The sequence below is a fragment of the Schistocerca serialis genome, chromosome 3 (assembly GCF_023864345.2).
Source record: "Schistocerca serialis cubense isolate TAMUIC-IGC-003099 chromosome 3, iqSchSeri2.2, whole genome shotgun sequence".
In the NCBI taxonomy this organism is placed as follows: Eukaryota; Metazoa; Arthropoda; class Insecta; order Orthoptera; family Acrididae; genus Schistocerca; species Schistocerca serialis.
In genome coordinates this window covers 456,652,616-456,677,719 of record NC_064640.1, presented here as the reverse complement: position 1 = coordinate 456,677,719, position 25,104 = coordinate 456,652,616, and the positions used below count along the sequence as shown (strand labels likewise).

General features: G+C 41.2%; 1 protein-coding gene across 1 annotated transcript in view; it reads right to left on the bottom strand.

Moving 5' to 3' along the window:
• Positions 1–25,104, bottom strand: part of LOC126470920 (Down syndrome cell adhesion molecule-like protein Dscam2) — a 504,863-nt gene that overhangs the window by 260,207 nt on the left and 219,552 nt on the right. Inside the window, exon 10 of the mRNA XM_050098951.1 lies at positions 15,528–15,675. Within this exon, the coding sequence (XP_049954908.1) occupies positions 15,528–15,675 (148 nt within the window). The remainder of the gene's footprint in view (positions 1–15,527; positions 15,676–25,104) is intronic.

Here is a 25,104-nt window from a genome sequence, read left to right as displayed (position 1 = left end):
ATTGTGTGGGCTTGGTATCTGGATACTTTCCAGTATACAACCTCCACACTGCTCTAACAGTTCGGTGGAATTCATCATAAACAAAAATCATATCCATTTTTTAAATTGTTACATACATTGTGAAATTTTGAATAGCTTCATGAGCAAATTGGATGACTGCTACAATGGCAGCGCACACACTGATGGGCATGAGGCACACATAACTTTGCTTACATTTTTTATAGCAGGGTAGATACTTGTGATACTGTTATCCTATTACTATCTGATCAAGCACCACACATGTCATGTGAAATATGCTAGCAGCAAGACACAATCAATGCCTTCTTTGCATGATATCAGTGCAGATACTACCAAAGACAGTGCTTCCAAAGTTGAGTTACTAAACACAACCTTTCCAAATACCTTCACAAAAGAAGACAAAGTAAATATTCTGGAATTCTAGTGAAGAACATCTGCCAACATGAGTAACATACAAGTAGATATTCTTTGAGTAGTGAAGCAACTAAATCACTTAAAAAAAGGAAGTCTTCTGGTCCAGACTGTATACCAATTAGGTTCCTTTCAGAGTATGCTGAAGCAAAAGCTCCATACTTAACAATCATACACTGCCATTTGCTCGACAAAAGATCCGTACCTAAAGACTGGAAAGTTGCACAGGTCACTCCAATATTCAAGAAAGGTTGTAGGAGTAATCCACTAAATTACAAGCCCATATCATTAACATCGATATGCAACAGGATTTTTGAATATATATTGTGTTTGAACATTATGAGTTACCTCAAAGAAAACAGTCTATTGACACAAAGTCAACTCAGATTTAGAAAACATTGCTCTTGTGAAACACAACTAGCTCTTTACATACACAAAGAATTGAGTGTTATCGGCAAGGGATGTTAAATTGGTCCCATATTTCTAGGTTTCTAGAAGGCTTTTGACACTGCACCATACAAGCAACTTGTAGAGAAATTGCATGCTTATGGAATACCATCTCAGTTATGTGACTGGAACATGATTTCCTGTCAGATAGGTCACAGTTCATAGTAACTGATGGAAAGTCATTGAGTAGAACAGAAGTGAGTTCTGGTATCCTCCAAGGTCGTGTTATAGGTCCTCTGCTGTACCTTATCTATATAAACAATTTATGAGACAATCTGAGCAGCTGTCTTATGTTGTTTGCAGATGATGCTGTTTATTATCTAATAAAGACATCAGAAGATCAAAACCAATTGCAAAATGATAAGATATCTGTGTGTTCCAAAAATTGGCAACTGACCCTAAATAATGAAAAGTGAAAGGTCATCCACATCAGTGCTGCTAAATAGAATCAGTTAAACTTCAGTTACACGATAAATCAGTCAAATCTACAGGCCATAAATTCAACTCAATACCTAGGTTCAAATGGCTCTGAGCACTATGGGACTTAACATCTCAGGTTATCAATCCCCTAGAACGTAGAACTACTTAAACCTAACTAACCTAAGGACATCACACACATCCATGCCCGAGGCAGGATTCGAACCTGCGACTGTAGCGGTCGTGCGGTTCCAGACTGAAGCGCCTAAAACCACTCGGCCACCAGCGGCCAGCTGAATACCTAGGAATTACAGTTACAAACAACTTAAATTGGAAAGAATACAGACAATGTTTTACGGAAAGCAAACGAAAGACTGCATTTTATTGGCAGAATGCGTACAAAATGCAAGAGATCTACTAAAAAGACTGTGTACACTATGCTTGTCTGTTCTCTTTTGGAGTACTGCTGCAATGTCTGGGATCCTTACCAGATAGTATTAATGGAGTTCATGAAGAAAGTTCAAAGGAGAGCAGTGCATTTTGTGTTATCAAGAAATAGGGCAGAGAGTGTCACAAAAATTTTAACGATTTTGGGTGGACATCATAACAAAACCAAGGCGTTTTTTGTTGCGGCAGAATCTTCTCAAGAAATTTCAAACACCAACTTTATCGTCCAAATGTGAAAATATTTTATTGACACTGACCTACATAGGGAGAAACTATCACCATGATAAAATAAGGGAAATAAGAGCTCGTGTGGAAGCATATAGGTGTTCATCTTTCTGCGTGCTATACAAGATTGGAATAATACAGAACTGTGAAGGTGGTTCAATGAACCCTCTGCCAGGCACTTAAATGTGATTTGCATAATATCCATGAAGGTATAGATGTAGATGTCACTGAAATCCTCTTCGATGACTTTTCCCAATGGAAAAGAAAATGTGTACATTTCCTTAAGTAAAGGTAACATAACATGGAAGCCAGAAACATTAAAAATTACTTCATCATTCAGAAACTTTGACACACTGTCCACCATAAATTAGAAAAAAATGCACTTCAATATACCTACTCATTCTAAATGTACTTGGAGTGCCTTGTCTTAGCTGCTTCATCCTATATACATGAATAAACTTCCATTTTACAGGTCTGAAGATGAGCTGCACTTTGTGCAGATGATACCGTAGCTATTAGTGGGACATAAACAGAAAAAATATTATGCCTCTCAAAGAATTATTAAGTGGTTATCTGTGAACAGGTACTGTTTTATTTCAAAAGAAATACATAGTACCTTCAGTTATATGCAATGAACAGAATAACACCAATGACTATGGAAGCACATCAATAGGAGTCAATGAATGGAGGAAAATATTTCAGATTTTTGGGTACGTATATTGACCAAAATAAGAACTGGAAGAAATACATCACTGAGATTCTCAAACAGCTAAATTATTTTTTTTTTTTTCCTTTCACATAGTTGCTAGCTTTAGAACCAAACATCTCAACATTTTATAACATTGTGAATATCACAACTGATAACAGTCTTATGGCATAATTTTTCTGCTGTAACTCATCACACAGACAAGAAGTATCAATTGCACAAAAGGAAGTAGTGAGAATAATATGTGATGTTCACTCTCATTCACTTTGTAAGTGCCTCTTTGAGGTACTTCAAAACATACAAATAATAAGAACAATTATCATAAACAAGTCATCACAATATTAGAAGAACAAAAATACTCATCACTAGGGCTGCTAATGTATTATAAAGGTGTCCAACTTGCATCCTCAGATATCTTGGTCATTTAACAAATATCAGAAAATGCTGACATGTAGCAGAGAAAATTTGAAATCTAAACTGAATTTTTTTCTGAACAACCACTCTTATTTTATCTAATTAAAAACTAAATGCATGGGTAGATAGGAGACAAAGCTGTTTACTTTTGTTTTTAAGTTTAAATATGTTTTCATCAGTAACGTGATTAGTGTCAGAGAGTAGTATGTTTACTTTTACTAAATTTAAGCTATGGTCTAATACAGTAATCTTTAGGTAATCAGCATGTAGTCATACATACAAGGAAATTAAGTGTATACTGCCTGTAAACACTCAACATCCCTTCAGAAGAAAATGTGCCAATGACTTATTGGAGATGCAGTAAAAATCAGCTAATTAACTAACAGTCTGCAGTTAGTTTTCTCAGGTCTGTGATTCATAAGATTTCCTGTTAAAACTGACTACAGCAGTTATTGTATGGCTTGTGAACATACATATTGCTAGGTGAAGTTCTCATCTACTATGGCAGGAGAACGAGTAAGAAAGGGGTTGGGGGAGGGGGGGGGGGGGGGCAGGGGCAAACATTTGATTGCTCAAAGAAGCAGCATGTATGACTATCTCCTGGGTGTACAGAGCTGGGGTATTATTGTGTGGAAAAAACAGCCACTTGGACAGCTTTAGGCAGTGATTCATGTTAACAGCCTCCCATAACCTCATTAGGGGATTAACATCAACTTTCCTAGTGATGGCTGGGTCTTCACACTTTTTTACTGCTGGTGAATCCACATGTCACTTGCTTTGCCCATTTCTCTCAAGGTCATAGTGATACATTCAGCATTCATCCATGGTGATTATCTGGCTAAAGAAGTCATCTGCATTGGTCTGACACAGATCTACTGTTGCCTCAGTTTGGAAGGAAACCAGTGGCTGACAATATTCATCATGCTTAAAATGTCATGCAAGCTGTTAAAAACTGATTCATGACCAATTTTCACTTTTTGTTCTATTGTTTCTATTGTGATATGCCAGTCTTTGACTACCAGGGACTCCACCTCTCGACAATCCCTGGCTCTTCATAGAGACATGGTCTTTTAAATAGTTTTTCTGGGAAAACCTAGCGTAGTTTTCGCATCTCGTATTTCAGTGAGTGTTTCTTGATTATCAGAGTAGCTCATCAGAAGATTATCTTGGGAATTTGTCACCGTATAGAGTAGGGTAAACATAGTCATGTGTAGGGACTGTGGTTGTTGTGAGCGGACGCAAGGAGAATTGGCCACTCTTCGGGGGCAGGTGGAGGCTTTGTCTGTTAGGCTCATCGAGCTCGAGGCGCAGGCGTCGGCTTGTAGTGGCGTTGGGGCAACTGTGGTGAGACCTATGCCCACTTCGGTGGCCTTGGAATCACATGGAACCCCTGATGTTGCTGCGTCTTCCGGCAGTGAGCATCTTACCGGTCAGCCATCACTCCAGGGTGAATGGCGGACAGTGGTGGGCTCGCGCGTGCCTGGCCGAAAGGCGAAGGTGGGATCTGGCCGCGTGGCAGCTGCCTTACCCCTTTCCAACAGGTACGGGGTGCTTCCTAGTGGTGATGACATCGTTTCCGAGCCACCACAGGATGCCTCGCCTGTTGGGCCAGTGGCCGATTCTCCGGCAAGGTCCCGACAGTCACAGAGGGTGGGCCTATTAGTTATAGGGAGCTCCAACGTTAGGCGGGTTATGGAGCCCCTCAGGAAAATAGCGGGTAGGTCGGGGAAGAATGCCAGTGTGCACTTGGTGTGCTTGCCGGGGGGTCTCGTCCGTAATGTGGAGGAGGCCCTTCCGGCAGCTATTGAACGCACTGGGTGTGACCGGCTGCAGATAGCAGCACATGTCGGAACGAATGACGCCTGCCGCTTGGGTTCTGAGGCCATCCTTGGTTCCTTCCGGCGGCTGGCTGATTTGGTGAAGACAACCAGCATCGCACGCGGAGTGCAAGCTGAGCTTAATATCTGCAGCATAGTGCCCAGAGTCGATCGCGGTCCTCTGGTTTGGAGCCGTGTGTAGGGTCTAAACCAGAGGCTCAGACGACTCTGCGACTATAATGGTTGCAAATTCATCGACCTCCGTTATTGGGTGGAGAACTGTAGGGCCCCCCTAGACAGGTCAGGCGTGCACTACACACCGGAAGCAGCTACTAGGGTAGCAGAGTACGTGTGGCGTGCACACGGGGGTTTTTTTAGGTTAGAGGGACCCCCCCTTGGGCGAAACGATAAAATACCTGACAGCTTACCAGAGAGGACATTATCATTGTTGATAAAGAACGTCCGTCCTCAGAGACCAAAAACAGGAAAAGTTAACGTAATATTGGTAAACTGCAGGAGTATCCAGGGCAAGGTTCCTGAATTAGTATCTCTTATTGAAGGAAATAGTGCGCATATAGTATTAGGAACGGAAAGTTGGTTAAAACCGGAAGTGAACAGTAACGAAATCCTAGACACAGAATGGAATATATACCGCAAGGATAGGATAAACGCCAATGGTGGAGGAGTATTTATAGCAGTAAAGAATTCAATAATATCCAGTGAAGTTATTAGCGAATGCGAATGTGAAATAATCTGGGTTAAGTTAAGTATCAAAGGTGGGTCAGATATGATAGTCGGATGCTTCTATAGACCACCTGCATCAGCAACCGTAGTAGTTGAGCGCCTCAGAGAGAACCTGCAGAACGTCGTGAAGAAGTTTCGTGATCATACTATTGTAATAGGGGGAGACTTCAATCTACCAGGTATAGAATGGGATAGTCACCCAATCAGAACTGGAGCCAGGGACAGAGACTCTTGTGACATTATCCTGACTGCCTTGTCCGAGAATTACTTCGAGCAGATAGTTAGAGAACCAACTCGTGAAGCTAACGTTTTAGACCTCATAGCAACAAATAGACCGGAACTTTTCGACTCCGTGAATGTAGAAGAGGGTATCAGTGATCATAAGTCAGTGGTTGCATCAATGACTACAAGTGTAATAAGAAATGCCAAGAAAGGAAGGAAAATATATTTGCTTAACAAGAGTGATAGGGCACAAATCGCAGAATATCTGAGTGACCACCATCAAACGTTCATTTCTGAGGAAGAGGATGTGGAACAAAAATGGAAAAAATTCAGAAACATCGTCCAGTACGCCTTAGATAAGTTCGTACCGACTAACGTCCAAAGCGAGGGGAAAGATCCACCGTGGTATAACAATCATGTACGAAAGGTACTACGGAAACAAAGAAAGCTTCATCATAGGTTTAAGAGTAGTCGAATCATAGCTGATAAGGAAAAGCTGAACGAAGCGAAAAAGAGCGTAAAGAGAGCAATGAGAGAAGCATTCAATGAATTCGAACATAAAACATTGGCAAACAATCTAAACAAGAACCCTAAAAAGTTTTGGTCATATGTAAAATCGGTAAGCGGATCTAAATCCCCTATTCAGTCACTCATTGACCACGATGGCACCGAAACAGAGGACAACCGAAGAAAGGCAGAAATACTGAATTCAGTGTTCCGAAACTGTTTCACTGCGGAAAATCGTAACACGGTCCCTGACTTCAGCCGTCGCACGGACGCCAAAATGGAAAATATTGAAATAAACGATATCAGAATTGAAAAACAACTGCTATCACTTAGTAGCGGAAAAGCATCCGGACCAGACGAGATACCCTTAAGATTCTACAGTGATTATGCTAAAGAACTTGCCCCCTTTCTATCAGCAATTTATCGTAGATCGCTGGAAGAACGTAAAGTATCTAGCGACTGGAAGAAAGTGCAGGTCGTTCCCATTTTCAAGAAGGGTCATAAATCAGATGCGAATAATTATAGGCCTATTTCGCTTACGTCAATCTGTTGTAGAATAATGGAACATGTTTTGTGTTCTCGTATTATGATGTTCTTAGATAATACAAATCTCCTTCATCATAACCAACATGGATTCCGCAAACAGAGATCATGTGAAACTCAGCTCGCCCTATTTGCCCAAGAAATTCACAGTGCCGTAGACACTGGCAAGCAGATTGATGCCGTATTCCTGGACTTCAGGAAGGCATTTGATACGGTTCCGCACTTACATTTAGTGAAAAAAATACGAGCTTATGGAATATTGGACCAGGTTTGTGATTGGATTCAGGATTTCCTAGAAGAAAGAACACAACATGTCATTCTTAACGGTTCAAAATCTGCAGATGTAGAGGTAATTTCGGGAGTACCGCAGGGAAGCGTGATAGGACCTTTATTGTTTACAATATACATAAATGACTTAGTTGACAACATCGGTAGCTCCGTGAGGCTATTTGCAGATGACACGGTTGTCTACAAGAAAGTAGCAATATCAGAAGACTCGTACGTACTCCAGGAGGACCTGCAGAGGATTAATGCATGGTGCGACAGCTGGCAGCTTTCCCTAAACGTAGATAAATGTAATATAATGCGCATACATAGGGGCAGAAATCCATTCCAGTACGATTATGCCATAGGTGGTAAATCATTGGAAGCGGTAACGACCGTAAAATACTTAGGAGTTACTATCCGGAGCGATCTGAAGTGGAATGATCACATAAAACAAATAGTGGGAAAAGCAGGCGCCAGGTTGAGATTCATAGGAAGAATTCTAAGAAAATGTGACTCATCGACGAAAGAAGTAGCTTACAAAACGCTTGTTCGTCCGATTCTTGAGTATTGCTCATCAGTATGGAACCCTTACCAGGTTGGATTAATAGAAGAGATAGACATGATCCAGCGAAAAGCAGCGCGATTCGTCATGGGGACATTTAGTCAGCGCGAGAGCGTTACGGAGATGCTGAACAAGCTCCAGTGGCGGACACTTCAAGAAAGGTGTTACGCAATACGGAGAGGTTTATTATCGAAATTACGAGAGAGCACATTCCGGGAAGAGATGGGCAACATATTACTACCGCCCACATATATCTCGCGTAATGATCACAACGAAAAGATCCGAGAAATTAGAGCAAATACGGAGACTTACAAGCAGTCGTTCTTCCCATGCACAATTAGTGAATGGAACAGGGAAGGGGGGATCAGATAGTGGTACAATAAGTACCCTCCGCCACACACCGTAAGGTGGCTCGCGGAGTATAGATGTAGACGTAGATGTAGATGTACTCCATCATTCTCCATCATTCAAACATGTATGATCACACTGGAAGCACCTGTGTCCCCTAACCACTGTGTCATATGTTGGTTCATTGTTTCTGTACACATCTACCAACTTAGCATGTCTATGCCCTGAAGAAGGCTATGTAACATGGAAAAATATTGGTTGTTTTGATATCTTAAGTTTTTTATAAGATGATGTGGCAGTACGCCCAGAAATATTTCACTAAGACTGATGCAATGTCTTTGATGTAGAATATGAATTGACGTACACTACTCCACTTCATCAGTGGGCTGCACCATTTTGTTTAAGTACCACTAGTGGCCTGCTGTGGTACAGTGGTGTGAGAGTTTCAATGTGTATGTGACTACTCACATAAGTGATAAGAAAGTTAATTAGATGACTTTATTGCTTTGTAGTGATAATTAAAATTTTATGACTACCACTCACACAATTACTAGGTACCACAGGGAACTTTATATCTTACATATATTTTTTAGTGTGCATATAAGTGTATATCAGTTAATTTCAAACTACTAGTGAAGTTAAACATCATTAACTACAGTGAATCATTATAATATTGGCATTTCTTTGACTTTTTCATTTTAAATAAAATTAAAATTTTAACTGAGTTAAATATGGAAATTAACATAATTAATATAACAGTAAGTAACTGTACATGTATTTCACACATGTTTTCCATGAAGTTTTATTGTAGACGGCCTGTCAAAAAAGTGAAGCACTCAGAAGACATGGTCAGAAGGCAGCGTAACTTCATACATGTACCCACCATCAATAGTTGTTTAAATCATTGGAACCGAAATTCTCTGACAGGTAGAACAGCCTGTAGAGTGCATTACTGTTATTCATGGTTAGTGCTGTTACCAGGTCTGGTAGGATGCACAGGATGATTCTGTGATGATATTCCAAATTTTTAGGGGTGATACAGAAGGGTAAATACATCAATTTCAAGTGAGGGACCCTGGTCCAAAAACAACCGAGTCAAAAGTTTTAAGCAAAAGTCATTCTGATACCTCTGACAGGGGACCTCCTCTTCTGTAAGATCTTTGCTTTCCATATTTTGTGATCATATAGTATGAAACAAAACAAAAAAAATGTGTCTAGCAAATATTGTTTCTAAGGATCATACCTTTAGAGCTATGAGCACTTGTCCAGTTGAAGAGAGGGTGTAGTAAAATGAACTATTGCTCATAGCTCTTATGCTATGCACTTTAGAGCCCATGTTTACCAGAAATTTTTTTTCTTGTTTTGGTACATACTACTTCCTCCCAAAATATGGAAGGTAAAGAGCTTGCAATAGAAGAGGTCTACTGTCAAAGGTGTCAGAAAGATTTTCACCTCTAACTTTCAACTCATTCATTTCCAAACCAGGGTCACTGACCTCAAATTGGCACAATTACCCTTCTCTATCATCTCTGAAAGCTTTTAATGGCATCACAGAACCACTCTGTATAAGGGACATGCACAGCTTCTCCCCTCCCCCTTTTTTACTTTTTCTTTCACAAATGTGCTTATAAAATGGCATAAAAGAAGGAAGAACAAGTCTTACACAAATATAAACAAATTCTTTCAACCCCACCCATGGTCATCCACACACACACACACACACACACACACACACACACACACACACACACACACACTTGCTCACATCCTTTAAGACAGCATAAAAATGTGCAAACATTCCAAAACTGGCACTCAAAACAAAAGAAAAATAAGAGAAAAGCTAAAATAATTACACAGGGAAATGTGACTAGCTGATCACTTACAAAAAACATGGGTGAGCCAGCCACTCCGATAACACACCACAAATTTCTCTCCAAAATTATAGAGAAAAAGCCAGAGATTCACAAAACCTGAAATGCAGCACCACATGAATTTGATTGTCAGTTAAAATAGAGGGAAAATTTGTTGGAAAACGAGCTGCTGCCCTCTGATCTGAATACAAAACAGGGTCTACTAAATGTGGCACACCTTGATCTGCATGCCATAAGAACCACTCATTGGAGGGTCCTCTTGCCGGAGTAAGAAGCCACACGTCATAGGGTGTATCTTAAGTGAAGATGAGTGACAGGGACTTCAGCCCACCTGTGTGACTGGAAAGAGGTGCACCTTTGCCGACTTGTTGACTTTATCGGATGCAGCTTACAGTCTGTCACAATGAGCCACTGTTCTTCCCACTGATGCTTGACCCTGTACCTCAACAATGAGGTTGGCATGCAGGAGGTAGCACACTGAACTATCTGGGGATCTCAGCATTTGTCTTTGGCTGCCACCATTTTGTTTCTCTTAATACCCACATGCCACACCACAAAGCAGAAAGACATCTATCTGCTGAGTCTTTGTAAATGGAGAAGAGTGTCCTAGATATCCTGGACTACTTTATCTGCTGCGTATAAGTGTTGTATCGAGTTAAGTGAACTCAAGAAGTTGGGACACAACACATCTCATCTGCCGCTGAGCCCAAATGATCACGTATAAGTTTGCATTGAAGACTGTGAAGTCTTAAGGCAATCAGGACATGAGAACACAATCAGAGAAAACAACAGAGCAACCAACAGACTTGCCATGTTTAGACCCACTCATGAATACAGCTAAAGAGTTGTGGAGCTCATTAAAACTGTCATAAAACATTGTACTAAAAACACATGCAGGAGTGCATCCTCTTCCATACTGCATTAAGTAAGAAAATGAGATAATTATGTGGCACTGATGCCTGGGAGGCCCTATCTGGAAAAGTTCAGCCGCTAGGTGCAAGTCTTATTTCAGGCGATGGCACATTGAGTGATTTGCATGGCAGTGATGATGAAATGAGGATGAAGACAGCACAACACCCAGTCCACAAGATGAGAAAATCTTCAACCCAGCTGGTAATCAAACCCGGACCCACGGCATGGTAGGCAAATACATTATCCCTCAGATAAGCAGGTGGACATTGCATTAAGTGTGAAATTACTTAGGGTCTCTGCAATAATCATTCTTGCAGTCAGTTAAAACTATGGATTTGTCTCTGTAATTGGTCCACATTACTGAGTAAAGCACATGCTTCATTTGGATCCCAATTGGTCTTGTTGCTTATGGACATCTGGAGGAATGTGTTCCATAGCTGGACGAGGAACAGTGTGGTATACTGGTGAGCAGGGAGCAGTGAGGAATTTGTACACTTACTGCATCTTGGGGACTTGCCACCAGATGGCGAGTGGTGGTTCCCCAGTCACAGCACAGAGACTGGGGATAGGGCTGATCTTGTAAGCACTCGCAGCCAGACTGACCCCTCATTGGATGTAGTGTCAATGATCTTCAGGTAAGAATATATCACTGATCCATACAGTATGGACTCATAGTCTAGTCACAATTGCAAGAAATTCCTATAAAACTGGAACAGGAATTCCTTATCTGCTCTCTAAGACCTGTGGCTATGGCAGTTTAAGATATTGATCACTTTCTGGGTCCTTGCCTTCAGGTCCTTTAAATGTGGTAAGCACAATATTTCTTAATCAAAAATGAGGCCCAGAAACCTCACCAAGTCCTTAAAATGTAGAATGATGTCCCTAATATACGAGGGCTATCCACAAAGTACATTACGTTTTGGAATTAAAAATAAATAAAGTATTGGAATTTTTTTAATTATATACAGATGAAAGCCACACATAAATACTACTTTTCTACATAGTTGCCATTTAAATTAAGGCACTTATGGTAGCAATGGACGAGCTTGGAAATTCCTTTGTCGTAAAATTTGGCCGCCTGCACCTTCAACCACGTGGCGACTGTCTTTTGGGACAGAAAAGGTGTGATTTTTGTGGATTTCCTGGAAAGAGGCACTACAATAAACTCTCAAAGGTATTGCCAAACTCTGCACAACCTCAGAAGATCAATACAAAACAAGCGCAGGGGAAAGTTGGGCTCAAAGATCTTGCTGATTCACGACAACACCCGGGCCCACATGGCAAATACCACTCGTGAAGTTCTCGAATCTTTTAAGTGGGAGTTGTTTCCTCATCCATCGTACAGTCCTGACCTGGCACCGAGCGACTTCCACTTATTCCCAGCAATGAAGAAGTGGTTGGCTATGCAGTGTTTTGATGACGATGCACAGCTTCAAGAAGAGGTAACCACGTGGTTGTAGGCACAGGTGGCCAAATTTTAAGACGAAGGAATTTCCAAGCTCGTCCATCACTACAATAAGTGCCTTAATTTAAATGGCAACTATGTAGAAAAGTAGTATTTAAGTGTGGCTTTCATATGTATATAATAAAAAAAAATTCCAATACTTTATTTATTTTTAATTCCAAACGTAATGTACTTTGTGGATAGCCCTCGTACAAACCAGGTAAATTAAAAATATGACTATAATGATATGTATTGGAGGAGAAACAAAAAGCTGCAAAATTGTGCGCAAATAATGAGCAGTACCCAGACTCCTTACCATAGGCATTACACACTGTTTATGGCCACAGCAAAAAGGGTAACACTTAAAACACTTCCCCAGCGAACACCATCTCCTGCTCAGAACTATGTGACAGCACTTCACCAACTCATTATCTAATAAATGACTGAATGAATATAGGAAGGTGACCATGAAAGTCTCATTTGTGCAGCTGTCCTAGAATTGCTTACTGATGTCAAATGATATCACTGTAGAATGCTGTTTATGTAAGAAAACCTGTTGGATAGCCATCTCATAGGGCCAGGTTGTCAACAGTGGATCAATATCTTCTGAATCCAAACAAAGAGCAGGTGAGGACCTGCCTGGTTTCTAATATGCAGATTATATGGTAGTTGCCATTTGTTCAAATTTCTATCCTACATGGCTTGTTAAGGTGACTTGGTGGTAACTGCTGGGACACATTTGGTGGTGCATTCCCAATATGAAAAGTGGTTTAAAAATTGTCTCCCTCTATGAGTTGGGAAATTGTACTATGTGAGCATCATTAGTTTCAGACAATGCCAAATCCAGCTCCCATGTCAAGAAAGGACAGTTGTAGGATTCAAAATTGTTGGACCTGAAGTGAAACCCACCCCTCTCCATTGTGGTACAATAGAGATGAACTGCTGGATATTTGCTCTCAGTGGCAGTAGTCATCACAAAATGGTTTGCCATTATCTGGGTGATGTCTCTGGGTGTTGTTCTGAGACACCCCTGTTTCATCATCACTGCTATAGGTAACCAACTGCACTGGCCAGAAATCCATCTGATGGCTTCCCATTCTTTTGTAGAACAAATCTAATAATTGAGAGAGCCCAGGAATGCTTACCATAACCTTTTCTTGCTATCCTTGATGATGCATCAAGCTTCGGCTCTCACTACTTAAAAGTCTGCAAAGTTTTCTACTGTTGGGCAGCATTTAAACCATTATAGAGCTGCATGCCCGATCTGAATTGCTGAGTGTCATGCATCAGTCCACCATGGTACATGCTGACTTCTAAGATGACCTGAGGACTTCGTGATAGATGGCATGGTGTATCACACATCTGATATGGTCCACTGATTCCTGGAAGGTGCCTCTGAGTTCAGACACAGCCAGCTGGCTAAACAGTGTCCAATTAGCTCTGCTGATTATTCATTTTGGTGGTTTCCTTGCAAGGATTACCCTGCATGGTAGGTGAAAACAGAATGGAAAGTAGTGACTGAGCAGAGTCTGTGAGGACTGGGGAGCATAAAGAGGTGTCTGTCTGTTGGTGAGGACAGCCCTACAGCAGCAGAGAAATAAGTGGGATTGCATGTGTTTAAGAGGCAAAGCTTCTGAGAAATCATGAAGCTTTCTAAAACTTGACCCCTTGGGCGAGTAGACTGTGAATCCCATAATTGTGGGCACTGAAGTCTCCTAGTAGTAGAAATGTTCAGGGTAGTTGGACTATAAGATCTGTGAGAACCTCAGAATCTACTGCTTCCTGTGGTGGTAAATACAAAGAGCATACAGTGATCCTTAGACCCACATGAATTTCAGCTGCAAGTGCTTGCAAGTTAGTAACCAAGGATAGAGCAGAGGATCCATATGTGTTATCGATAAACACTCCTACTACTATCTTGGCCCTTGCCCCAGTCTGGTCATCCTTGTCAAGAAGGGTATACCACCCATAGCACAGAGGCTTCAGAAGGTTTAAAATGTGTTTCTCATAAACTCAACTTCAGGGTACATTCCTGCACTAGGAGTTTCAGTTCCTCCCCTAGCACCCTGAACCCACTGTAGTGTGGGAGACATTTATTGGTGAGGTTTCTCTTTCACCCTGTCTTTCAATGGGTTTGGGGATCCTGCATTTTTGGAAGTTTAGTCTGGGGAGCTAGTTGGTTGCCCCAGACAGATTCATATTCCACTGTCTCCAAAGCCTAATCATTAGAGCCATCAGAGTGATTGAGGTCTACATGGTGTGACAGTTTACAGCCTGTCCTCTTCTGTGAAGGACACATCCCATTTGGTTGCTTTTGCCAGAAAAGACTTCTTATGAGTCTCCACAGCACTGATAACAACAGTGCTGGCCTGTTTACTGGAGTCTGCCTTTTGAGGTTCAAAAAATGGCTCTGAGCACTATGCGACTTAACTTCTGAGGTCATCAGTCGTCTAGAAATTAGAACTAATTAAACCTAACTAACCTAAGGACATCACACACAGCCATGCCTGAGGCAGGATTTTAACCTGCGACTGTAGCGGTCGCTCGGTTCCAGACTGCAGCGCCTAGAACTGTACGGTCACTCCGGCCAGCCCTTTTGAGGTGCCAGAAGCTTTACAATATCAGCAGTTGTGGTGTTTCCTGATGTTCTTGGGGGAGCTATGGATTTTGGAATAACAAAACTCATACAACATCACTTACAAATGCAGCAAGTAGTGCTGACACTAGCAGCCTCCATTTGTGCTGAAGCATTGGCTTTTGGAATAGGCTCCCAGGGCCAGTAAGATCCCCAGCCCCCTCCAACAAAACATATGTGGGACCAGCTTGGATGTCAACTTCATCCCAGTGGCAGAATCCATGATATCAAGGACCAGTTAAAACTGCTGTGGGCCAGCTTGCCTCAGGAAAGGATACAATGACTTTATGACACACTTCCCCAGCAAATCAGTGCATGCATCTATGCCAGATAGCTTGCAACATTGTATTGGTAAGTGGGCTCAAACTGCCAATTTTTTTGGTAAATTTCACTTAATTTTTAAGTAACGAGATAACACCAATACCCTCTCAACCCATGAATTTTCTTTAATTTCCACTTTCTCTTCTATGTGCTTCACTTTTCTTGTCAGGCAGTATATTTATTACAGTAAGATCCTTTAGCAACAGGTTCTGTTAATAATTACAAATATGAAACAATACTGAACAGTACCTCATATGACTCTGCATTTCAATAGGACTTCCTTCTTTACGCCATGACAGAGTTATAGGCAAGTCACCAGTAGCTTCACATCTGAGAACAGCAGTCCCACTCTTGCGAACCATTTCCCTATGAGATCTGGACTTGAAGCGGACTGGTGCTGAAAAGAATTTGTGAGAATTATCAGGAAAATGGTTCCAATTATTTACATAATTTGAAGTAAGGAAATGATTATTAATTTGATAGTTTTTGAACTATGTCATTAATTTATTTAAAATGCATTGTTTTTGTTACTGTGCCTTTAGAAAATAACATTTTTATTTTTATGAGAAGTTTGTATCCAGTGTTCTCCAGTGGCCTCAGAGGCTTATTAACTCTATATGACCTCTCATATGGTCCTCAAAGTAGAAGTCAGTTAATTCACAGAAATTAGTAGAGTAGTGTTTAAGTTTCTGCTATTTAATAAACTGAAACAGCTACCTTTATGTGCATAAACAAAGTGGTAAAAGGAGACCAAAGGTTGCAGCATTACGCATGAGACAATAAATCAAAAGGACAGAACATTTGTTGCTAATTTTTGTTCTATGAGCATTAGCCCATTGTCCAAGACATGTTTCTCTGCCTAATGTTTTGTCTTCTAATGCTGGAGACATTAGCAGAGGTTGTAAAGACTCAGACAGAAATTTAAAATTGATCTTGTTTAAGTTTGAAACTGCTAGCTGAGGCTTTATAGCCTCTGATGATGTATCTAGCAATTGGAGACAATGTCAGGCATGGAAACATGCCTTTGACCATGACCAAGTGCTCACAAAACTAAAATCATCAAGGATGCATGTATTAACCATGAAAACCTGCACTGTATGATTAGAACATTCACTGTTAAAAAGAAGATGAAAAATAATTATAATTTAGTCACAATAATACAGATTTGGAAACCAAGCAGGAATAGTGAAAAAATTATTATGTAATCAATCCACAAACTTTTCGTTTGAATGTATTGTCTTGTACAATTTACCACACACAAGTGCCTCTACCTATGACATGAGATTATGTTGTACAAGAATTCTTACTTGTTTAGTAAGAGTGGATTTCCATACAAAGCCATAAATGATGGTAATTTTAAAGTTTTTCTCAGTCGAAAGGTTAGTTTGAATAACATCATCCTGTTGTGGAAAGTATGCCCTTGCCTTCCTCCAACCTTTGATTGATTCACCCAGCAAGTTATAGAGGGACCTAAAGTTTTATGTGGACTCAAATCACAGAGAACTTGACATTTTTCACATTAATAAATTACTGCTGAAGGTGAAAGGAATGATAAGTGTTAGAAAAAATCCTATAACTTACTGGGAACCAGGCTCCAGACCTTTACATTTGCAGTCTGCTATTTATGGGCCAAGCTACTGAACCACACTTACCATACAATGAACAATGGTACAAGTAAAAACAGAGCATATATATGGTGTCCCTTCTGATAGGCATCATGTGTCTTCTGTGGGTATTTATGAATATATGTTCACTTTCTTTTTTATTGTACATGTACAAAGTCAATTGAGACAGTGATCGCTCATGAGATGTTTGATATACTATCTTGCATCAACACCAATTGTTCTTTTGCTTTGTGTTAAAAGTCATTGGGAAATGTCATTTTGATTATCATTGTATGGAAAACAGTTTTAAAATTTTTTTGTGTCCAGTCAATAAATTAGTGTTAATTTAGTATAGTTCAAAACTGAACAAAACATATTTGTTGACATCAAAGGCAAAGCATGAACAATTCACAGTATTTACAGTAGTAACTGACTATGCCTGCTGTGTGGCATAATGGCAGAAATAAGTTCGTTTTGTAGAATATTATAATCCACAGCACTACAGATACTACAGAAAAGGAAACTGTAAATAATGTGTTTGAATATAATATTCCTCTCACTTAAAATAAATAAATTACAAGAAACCACGGCATACCCTTTTCTACCCATAAAATGGTGAAATAACAACAATAAATGTCATGCATTCAAAAGGGTTCATAACTTAAGAAGAAATTTCATATGTTTTGGATGTATTAATAAAGTATTCATAGGTTTCAAGCCATGTCAGGTGGTTAACTGCCCATGAGCTTTTGGCCAGGGTCTCCTCTACCATTGTCAAGTGGTTGACTGCCATTTGAATGCTGCAGCTGTGCTTATATAACTGCACTGCCACCAATCATGCACTGTATATGGCAATGTTTTGGTGGTATGACTGCCCTGGCCACTTCAACTTCCCAATCAAAGGATCCCAGGCTGTACTTACTGGCAATCCACTGTCTTTATTGAGGGTATTGTCTGATATTTTGATCTCTATTGCTTCATTGACTATGTTATCCCACAAGCCGTTGGTCCATTTAATAATTGAAGTATCACTGAATGCTGTTTGGTGTCCATTTTCCAGTGCATGCTCTGCTCCATCTGATTTTTCGGAATAGTGTATGTGGAAACACCATTCATGTTCTATGCATTGCTGTTTAATAGTGTGACTGTGTGACTGACATGAGACTGCCCACACCCACACAGTATTTTGTACATTCCAGGTGTCCTGAGGACTACATCATCTTTCAGATGCTTCATTAGTTGCTGGATCTTTGCTGGAGATCTGAAGACTGTGTTGGTTTGATGTTACTCCAGGAGATGGCTAATTTTCCCTATTACTGAGCAACAGAATGGTAAAAATTCAATCTTCTTTGTGTCTTCCTTGGAGACCTACTGCTTTCATGGCTTAGGTGAAATTGTTTGTGAAATTTGTCTGTTGTTATAACCATTTTCCTTGAAATCAATATGCAAGTGGCTCAATCCCATTGGCAGGTGTTCAACATCTGAGATGGTTTCAGCTTGATGTACCAAAGTCCTGCAAACAGACAGTTTCTGTGTTGGGTGGTCGTAGCTGGTGCCATGCAGATACCAATCTGTGTGGGTGGGCTTACGGTTAATGCTGTGACTGAGACACTCATTGGGTTTACGGTGGACAAGGATATCCAAGGATGGCAAGGAACCATCCTTCTCGAATTCCATTGTGAACTTTAAGCAGTTGTGGACGTTGCTGAAGTGTTACAAGAACTCTTCTAGTTTTTCATGTCCATGAGGCCATATGACAAAGGTATTTTTGATGTAGAAATAAAATTAACTTGGCTTTACAGGAGCCACGTCCAATGTGATATCCTCAAAACATTCCATACAGAGGTTGGCTGCAACTGGAGTTAATGGGCTCCACATTGTGACACCATCCATCTGGTTGAAATATTCTCCACTACATAAAAATGCAATGACCTCAAGGTATGTTTAAATAAATACACGATGGTGTTGTCAAAGAGCCAGAACAGAAAGCCTATAGAGTATGTGATGGGCACGCATATGAATAGTGAAATCACATCAAAACTAACCACACTATCCCCTTACCAAGGCATAGGTATTTAATTTGATCTGTGAAATCCAGCATATTCTTTATAAGGTGGGACAAAAAACTGCATAACATACCGTAATCAATATGGCAACAGGAAACTTTTACACAGGTGCCATCTCAGCACTTAAGAAGGGACTAAACTTTGCTTCTTCACCATGAAGTATCCCTTTGATTGACATATTAAGTGTGCTGAACAAGCAACTCATAAGTTTCTCAGTGAAACTGCAGAAGGAATTCATAGAACAAAGAGCCACATTTTTTTTAAAATCCAAGCTGCCAGCACCAAACATGACTAGAGCTGAGTGCAATGGACTCTGTGCCCTCCACAATGATTCTCTTGCCATAGTCGCGCCAGCTGACCAGGGTAATGCTGCCATCCTGATGGAACAAGCCAACTTTGACACAAAAATCTGATGGATGCTGGAGGAAAATGTGTACCAAAGAGTGCCTCAGAACCCAACATCCAGAATAGTAATGAAGACTTTGGAGCTTCTCAAACAGTCATCGCTGGACGAGAGTGTTATTAAAAACCACCTCCCCCAGGCACCCAGTCCACCCACATTCTAATGTCTGCCAAAGATGTGTTAGAAGGATACACCTTTAAGGCCTACAGTGAGCATCATCAGATTGCTGACCAATAGACTTGCAAGGCATTTGGCTAGTCTCCTCTCGATGCACGTTGGACATTGTGTGCACCATATAAAGAATACAGCAAACATCATCGATTGAATTAAATGTCTATGTCTTAGTGAAGCAGATATTATGGTTAGCTTTGATGTGGTTTCCCTACTCCCATGTGTGCCCATCAAGATTCTACAGACTTGCTGTTCCGGTTCTTTGATGACACCATCATGGGTTTATTAAACATACCCTGATGTCACTGTATTTTTCACATGGTGGAAAATATTTAAGCCAGATGAATGGTGTTGTGATGGGGAGGCTATTACTCTGGTTGTAGCCAACTTCTTTATGGAGCATTTTGAGGACATCACCTTGAACATCGCTCCTGCTAAGCCTGGTTGTTTTTGTCACTACATTAACAATACATTCGTTATATGGCCTCATGGACATGAAGAGCTGTAAAAGCTCCTGGAACACATCAACAACATCCACAACTACATACAATTCATGATGGAAGTGGAGAAGGATGGTTCCTTGCCATTCCTGGATGTTCTTGTATGCCACAAAGCCAATAGATGTCTCAGTCACATTGTTGATTGCAAGCCCACGCACACGGATTGATATCTGCATGCCCCCAGCTACCACCACCCAGCACACAAGCTGTATGTTCTCATGACCATGATACATCAAGCTGAAACAACCTCACATGCTGAAAACCTGCCAAAGACACTGAGCCACTTACATAAAGTTTTCAAGGAAAACAGTTATAACAACAGACAAATTTCACAAGCAGTTTCAGCTAAGCCTCAAAAGGAAGACCTCCAAAGAAGACACAAAGAAGATTGCGTTTTTACCATTTTGTGGCTCAATAATAGGGATGATTAGCCATCTTCTGAAGAGGCATAAAATCAACAGTCTTGGGATCCCAAGCATAGATCCAGCAACTAATGAAGCCTGTGAAAGATTATGTAGGCCTCAGAACACCTGGAATATACAAAATACTGTGTGGGTGTGAGCAGTCTTATATCAGTCACATTGTTTGCACTATTGAACAGTGATGAATGGAACATCAAATGTGTTTCCACCTGTGATATCTTGAACAATCAGCTGTAGCAGGGCATGCACTGGATAATGGACACCAGATTGCATTCAATGATACTTCTATTGTTAAACAAACAATGAATTCTGCAATATCATAATAAATGAAGCAATAGAGATAAGAATATCAAATAACAGCCTCAATAAACACAGTGGATTGCAGCTTGGGATCCTGTGATTGGGGAGTTGAAGTTTTGTGACAGTCCAACATTGCTATCTATGGTGCAGGACTGGGCACCAGTGATACTACTGGTGGCGACGTGGCTGTATAAGAATGGCAGCGACATTCACACAACAGTCAGCCACATGACAGTGGCAGAGGAGATCTCTGCCAAGAGCTCATGGGCAGTTAACCATTTGACATGGTTTGAAACCACAGAATATTTTATTAGTTGATATCACTGTGACAGCATTCATTCATACGTAATGTTTAGGAAATTCAAATTAATGGGAATTTAAATCGTATGCAACAAAGTATTCAGTTAACATACTTTCCTAATTTACACCAGATAATGCCATCTGGTGTAATAACTTGGAGTATCTCATGTCTAAGAAATAAATTTTTGTTGCCCAAAAGTGAATGCTAGATTTATCTATGCCGAGCATTGGATGACAGTCCCTGCATTAAGCATCTGTCCTCTACAAGTCTTCTGGCTACCCACTACGAGCTAAAAAATTTCTTTCTAAGCAATTTCTTCAACTGTATAGAAGAATTTTTATTCAATAATTTATATTATATGCAGTAAAAACAGTTATATGCCTTTCAAATTAAGTATTTTCGACTGTTGTGTCCATTTATATGTAACAGGTTAATGCATTGCCATACTTAAATACAAATTGTGTTAAATAGCATATAAACTTATTTGTGCCACATTATTATGGTCATAAAAATGACACATGGAACACACAACACCTATTCATGTCACACAGCAGCCACACTAATTGCCTGCTAGAAATACTGATTATATTTAATGTGACCTCATTCTTTCACAGTGGCATGCTTCAGATACAATTTTCTCAAGTTACAAGCCACATCACTCTTAATAAAACACCAAAGATTTCTATAGCTGACTCAGCCATCATTATCAGGGGTTAAAAAACTGACTGCCAGGGCTGGTACAGTGTTCCACTTATATAGGTGTGATAGCAGCATCTAAAATCTTCCAGAATGGGTGGAAGTGATGCAGGTGTGGAAAACAAGTTGGCCAGCTAATAGGATTTCTGTCTCACCATGGGACTGAGAGACATCAGGGGCATGAGGGGCCAATGCCACATCTTTCAGGGTATGCTGATATAAGAGCCTGATAATTAGCAAAAAACGAAATGATAATGTGGTATTGCTGGCAACCAGGGAAGTTTCGACTGCTGGGTTGCAGGTCTTATTTCAGGTGATGCCACATTGGGCACCTTGTGTGTCGGTAATGATGAGATGATGATGAGGAGAACACAACACCCAGTCCACAAGCAGAGAAAATCCTTGACCTGGCTGGGAATTGAACCCAGGCCCGTTGAATGGCAAGCAAACATGTTACCACTCACAAGGGAACCTCCCCATCGCACCCCCCTCAGACTTAGTTATAAGTTGGCACAGTGGATAGGCCTTGAAAAACTGAACACAGATCAATCGAGAAAACCGGAAGAAGTTGTGCGGAACTACGAAAAAAATAAGCAAAATATACAAACTGAGTAGTCCATGTGAAGATAGGCAACATCAAGGACAATGAGAGTTAAGGAGCACCTTGGTCCCGTGGTTAGCGAGAGCAGCTACAGAACAAGAGGTCCTAGGTTCAAGTCTTCCCTCACGTGAAAAGTTTAATTTTTTATTTTCAGTTTATGTGACAAACTCTTATGTTTTCATCACTTTTTTGGGAGTGATTATCACATCCACAAGAAAACCTAAATTGGGCAAGGTAGAAGAATCTTTTTACCCATTCGCTAAATGTACAAGTTAGGTGGGTCGACAACATATTCCTGTCATGTGACGCACATGCCGTCACCAGTGTCATATAGAATATATCAGACGTGTTTTCCTGTGGAGGAATCAGTTGACCTATGACCTTGCAATCAAATGTTTTCGGTTCCCATTGGAGAAGCACATCCTTTCGTCTACTAATCGCATGGTTTTGCGGTGCGGTCGCAAAACACAGATACTAAACTTATTACAGTGAACAGAGATGTCAATGAACGAACGGACAGATGATAACTTTGCGAAAATAAAGAAAGTAAAATTTTGAGCTGAGGGAAGACTTGAACCAAGTACCACTTGATCCGCAGCTACTCACGCTAACCACGGGACCACGGTGGTCCTAACCTCAGATGCTCCTTGATGTTGCCTATCTTGCACATGGACTACTCAGTTTGTATATTTTGCTTATTTTTTTCATAGTTCCACACAACTTCTTCCTGTTTTCTCGATTGATCTGTGTTCAGTTTTTCAAGGCCTATCCACTGTGCCAACTTATAACTAAATCTGAGGGGGGTGCGATGGGTAGGTTCCCTTGTCAGATACGCAGGCAGACTTGATACTTAGTAATCATACATGACTTCTTGCTCAACGAAAGAAGAGTGTCTAAGAACTGGAAAGTAGCACAGGTCACACTAACACTCAAGAAATAAAATAAGAACAATTCACTGAATTAAAGGCCCATATCACTTATATCCATTTACAGTAGGATTCCGGAACACTATGGTAAAAAATTATGAGTTATCTCAAAGAAAATGATCCATTGACACACAGTTAACATGTATTCAGAAAACACAGTTATTGTGAAACACAACTAGCTCTTTATTTACACAAAGTAATGAGCACCATTGACAAGGGATCTCAAATTCATTCCATATTTCTAGATTTTAAGAAGGCTTTTGATACTGTTCTTCACAAGCAGCTTCTGATCAAATTGTATAAATATGGAGTATCGTTTCTGTTATAGCTGCGAGCGACCAGCAAGCAGTGCACGGCAGAGAATGGAGACATGAAGCCACCAGGTGGGGGTGCCACTGGAGGTATTGCTAACAACGAATAGACAAAACAGACAAACAAGTAGGGGATGACAGACACTAGAACTGACCAGGACACAACACGAGGTAAGCAAGCAAGAACTGGGGTGGTAAACATAGCGAGACAACAACAATGCAGGAACACTCCAAACAATGACAGTATGTATCTCAACACATGGAACTGGAATGCAGTAAGGCCAAGAAGCACACGTGAACTACAGCAAGTACCAGACTGCCAGCATAGTGCCATGCAGCTATCTAAATACAGGACCATGGGAAACACAATTGGCTGCAGACTTAGCGCAGTACAGAGAGAGGCACACTCACAGGGGGAGGCTCGTGGTGCAGGTGCGTGCCAGAGCACAGAGACCCCTAATGGGTATCCACGTCCATAGACTCTGGCACACGTTCAACTCCCGCACCTTCCAACACCAGATTCCTGATCCCCCCCAAAACTTGTCCATAGGGGTGGAAACGACCCAGACGGAGGCCATGATGGGCAGAAGGAGGGAATGGAGGGAGACCCTGGGTCATCACCATCAGCAATGGGTTGGGATAGCAGTCCGTGGAATCCATCAAAATGTCACCAGAGGGCAGGGCATCACACAGCACCTCCGATCCTTATGGATGCAGGAAGGAGTGCTGGCATGCCTGCCGGGAGCCGGGAGCTGGCAGCCATCAGCAGTGGGGCTGGCTTGAGGACCTCATGCACACCAGAAGGAAGTGGAGGACATTAGGGGAGGTGAGGTGCCATGAAGGGGTATGATGCTGGAGTTGGTTATGGTGGTGGTGCTCGAGCCCCTTCTAAGTCTGTACCAATGTCACAAGCTGCCCATGGGTTGCGACTACTGTGGTGGAAGTCCAAGCAGCCTTGCCTCCATATGAGCTGGCCCACACTGCTGTGCTGGGGTGTAGTGCTGAGAGGGTCAGAGGTGAGGCTCAGAAGGTGATGATGTCAGCAGATGGACCAGGGTGGCAGAGGATTCAACTGCTCTTGTCAGCTGTTGTTTAAGTGTCCTGATCAGTCATTTTGCTGTGACATTGGACGACAGATGGAATGGAGGGGTGCGGATGTGTTTGATACCATACGCCTGACAGAATGCGTGAAGGAGGCTGCTGCAAATTGGGGGCCATTATCAGAGACCAAGGTATGAGGCAGGCCTTCGATAGTGAGAACCTGAGCCAAGGCCATGAGTGTGGCATCAGGCATGGTGGACGCCACGTGTACCTCATATGGGTATCTGGAGTATGCATCCACAATGAGTAACCACAGCAATCCTGAAAACAGGCCCATAAAATCGAGATGGATGCAGTCCCAGGGGTGGCGAGGCATGGGCCAGGGTGCAAATGATTCCAAAGGGCTGGCCTGGTGATACGCACACACCGAGCACACATGTACCAAGCATTTGATGTTGCCATCTATGCCAGGCCAATACATATG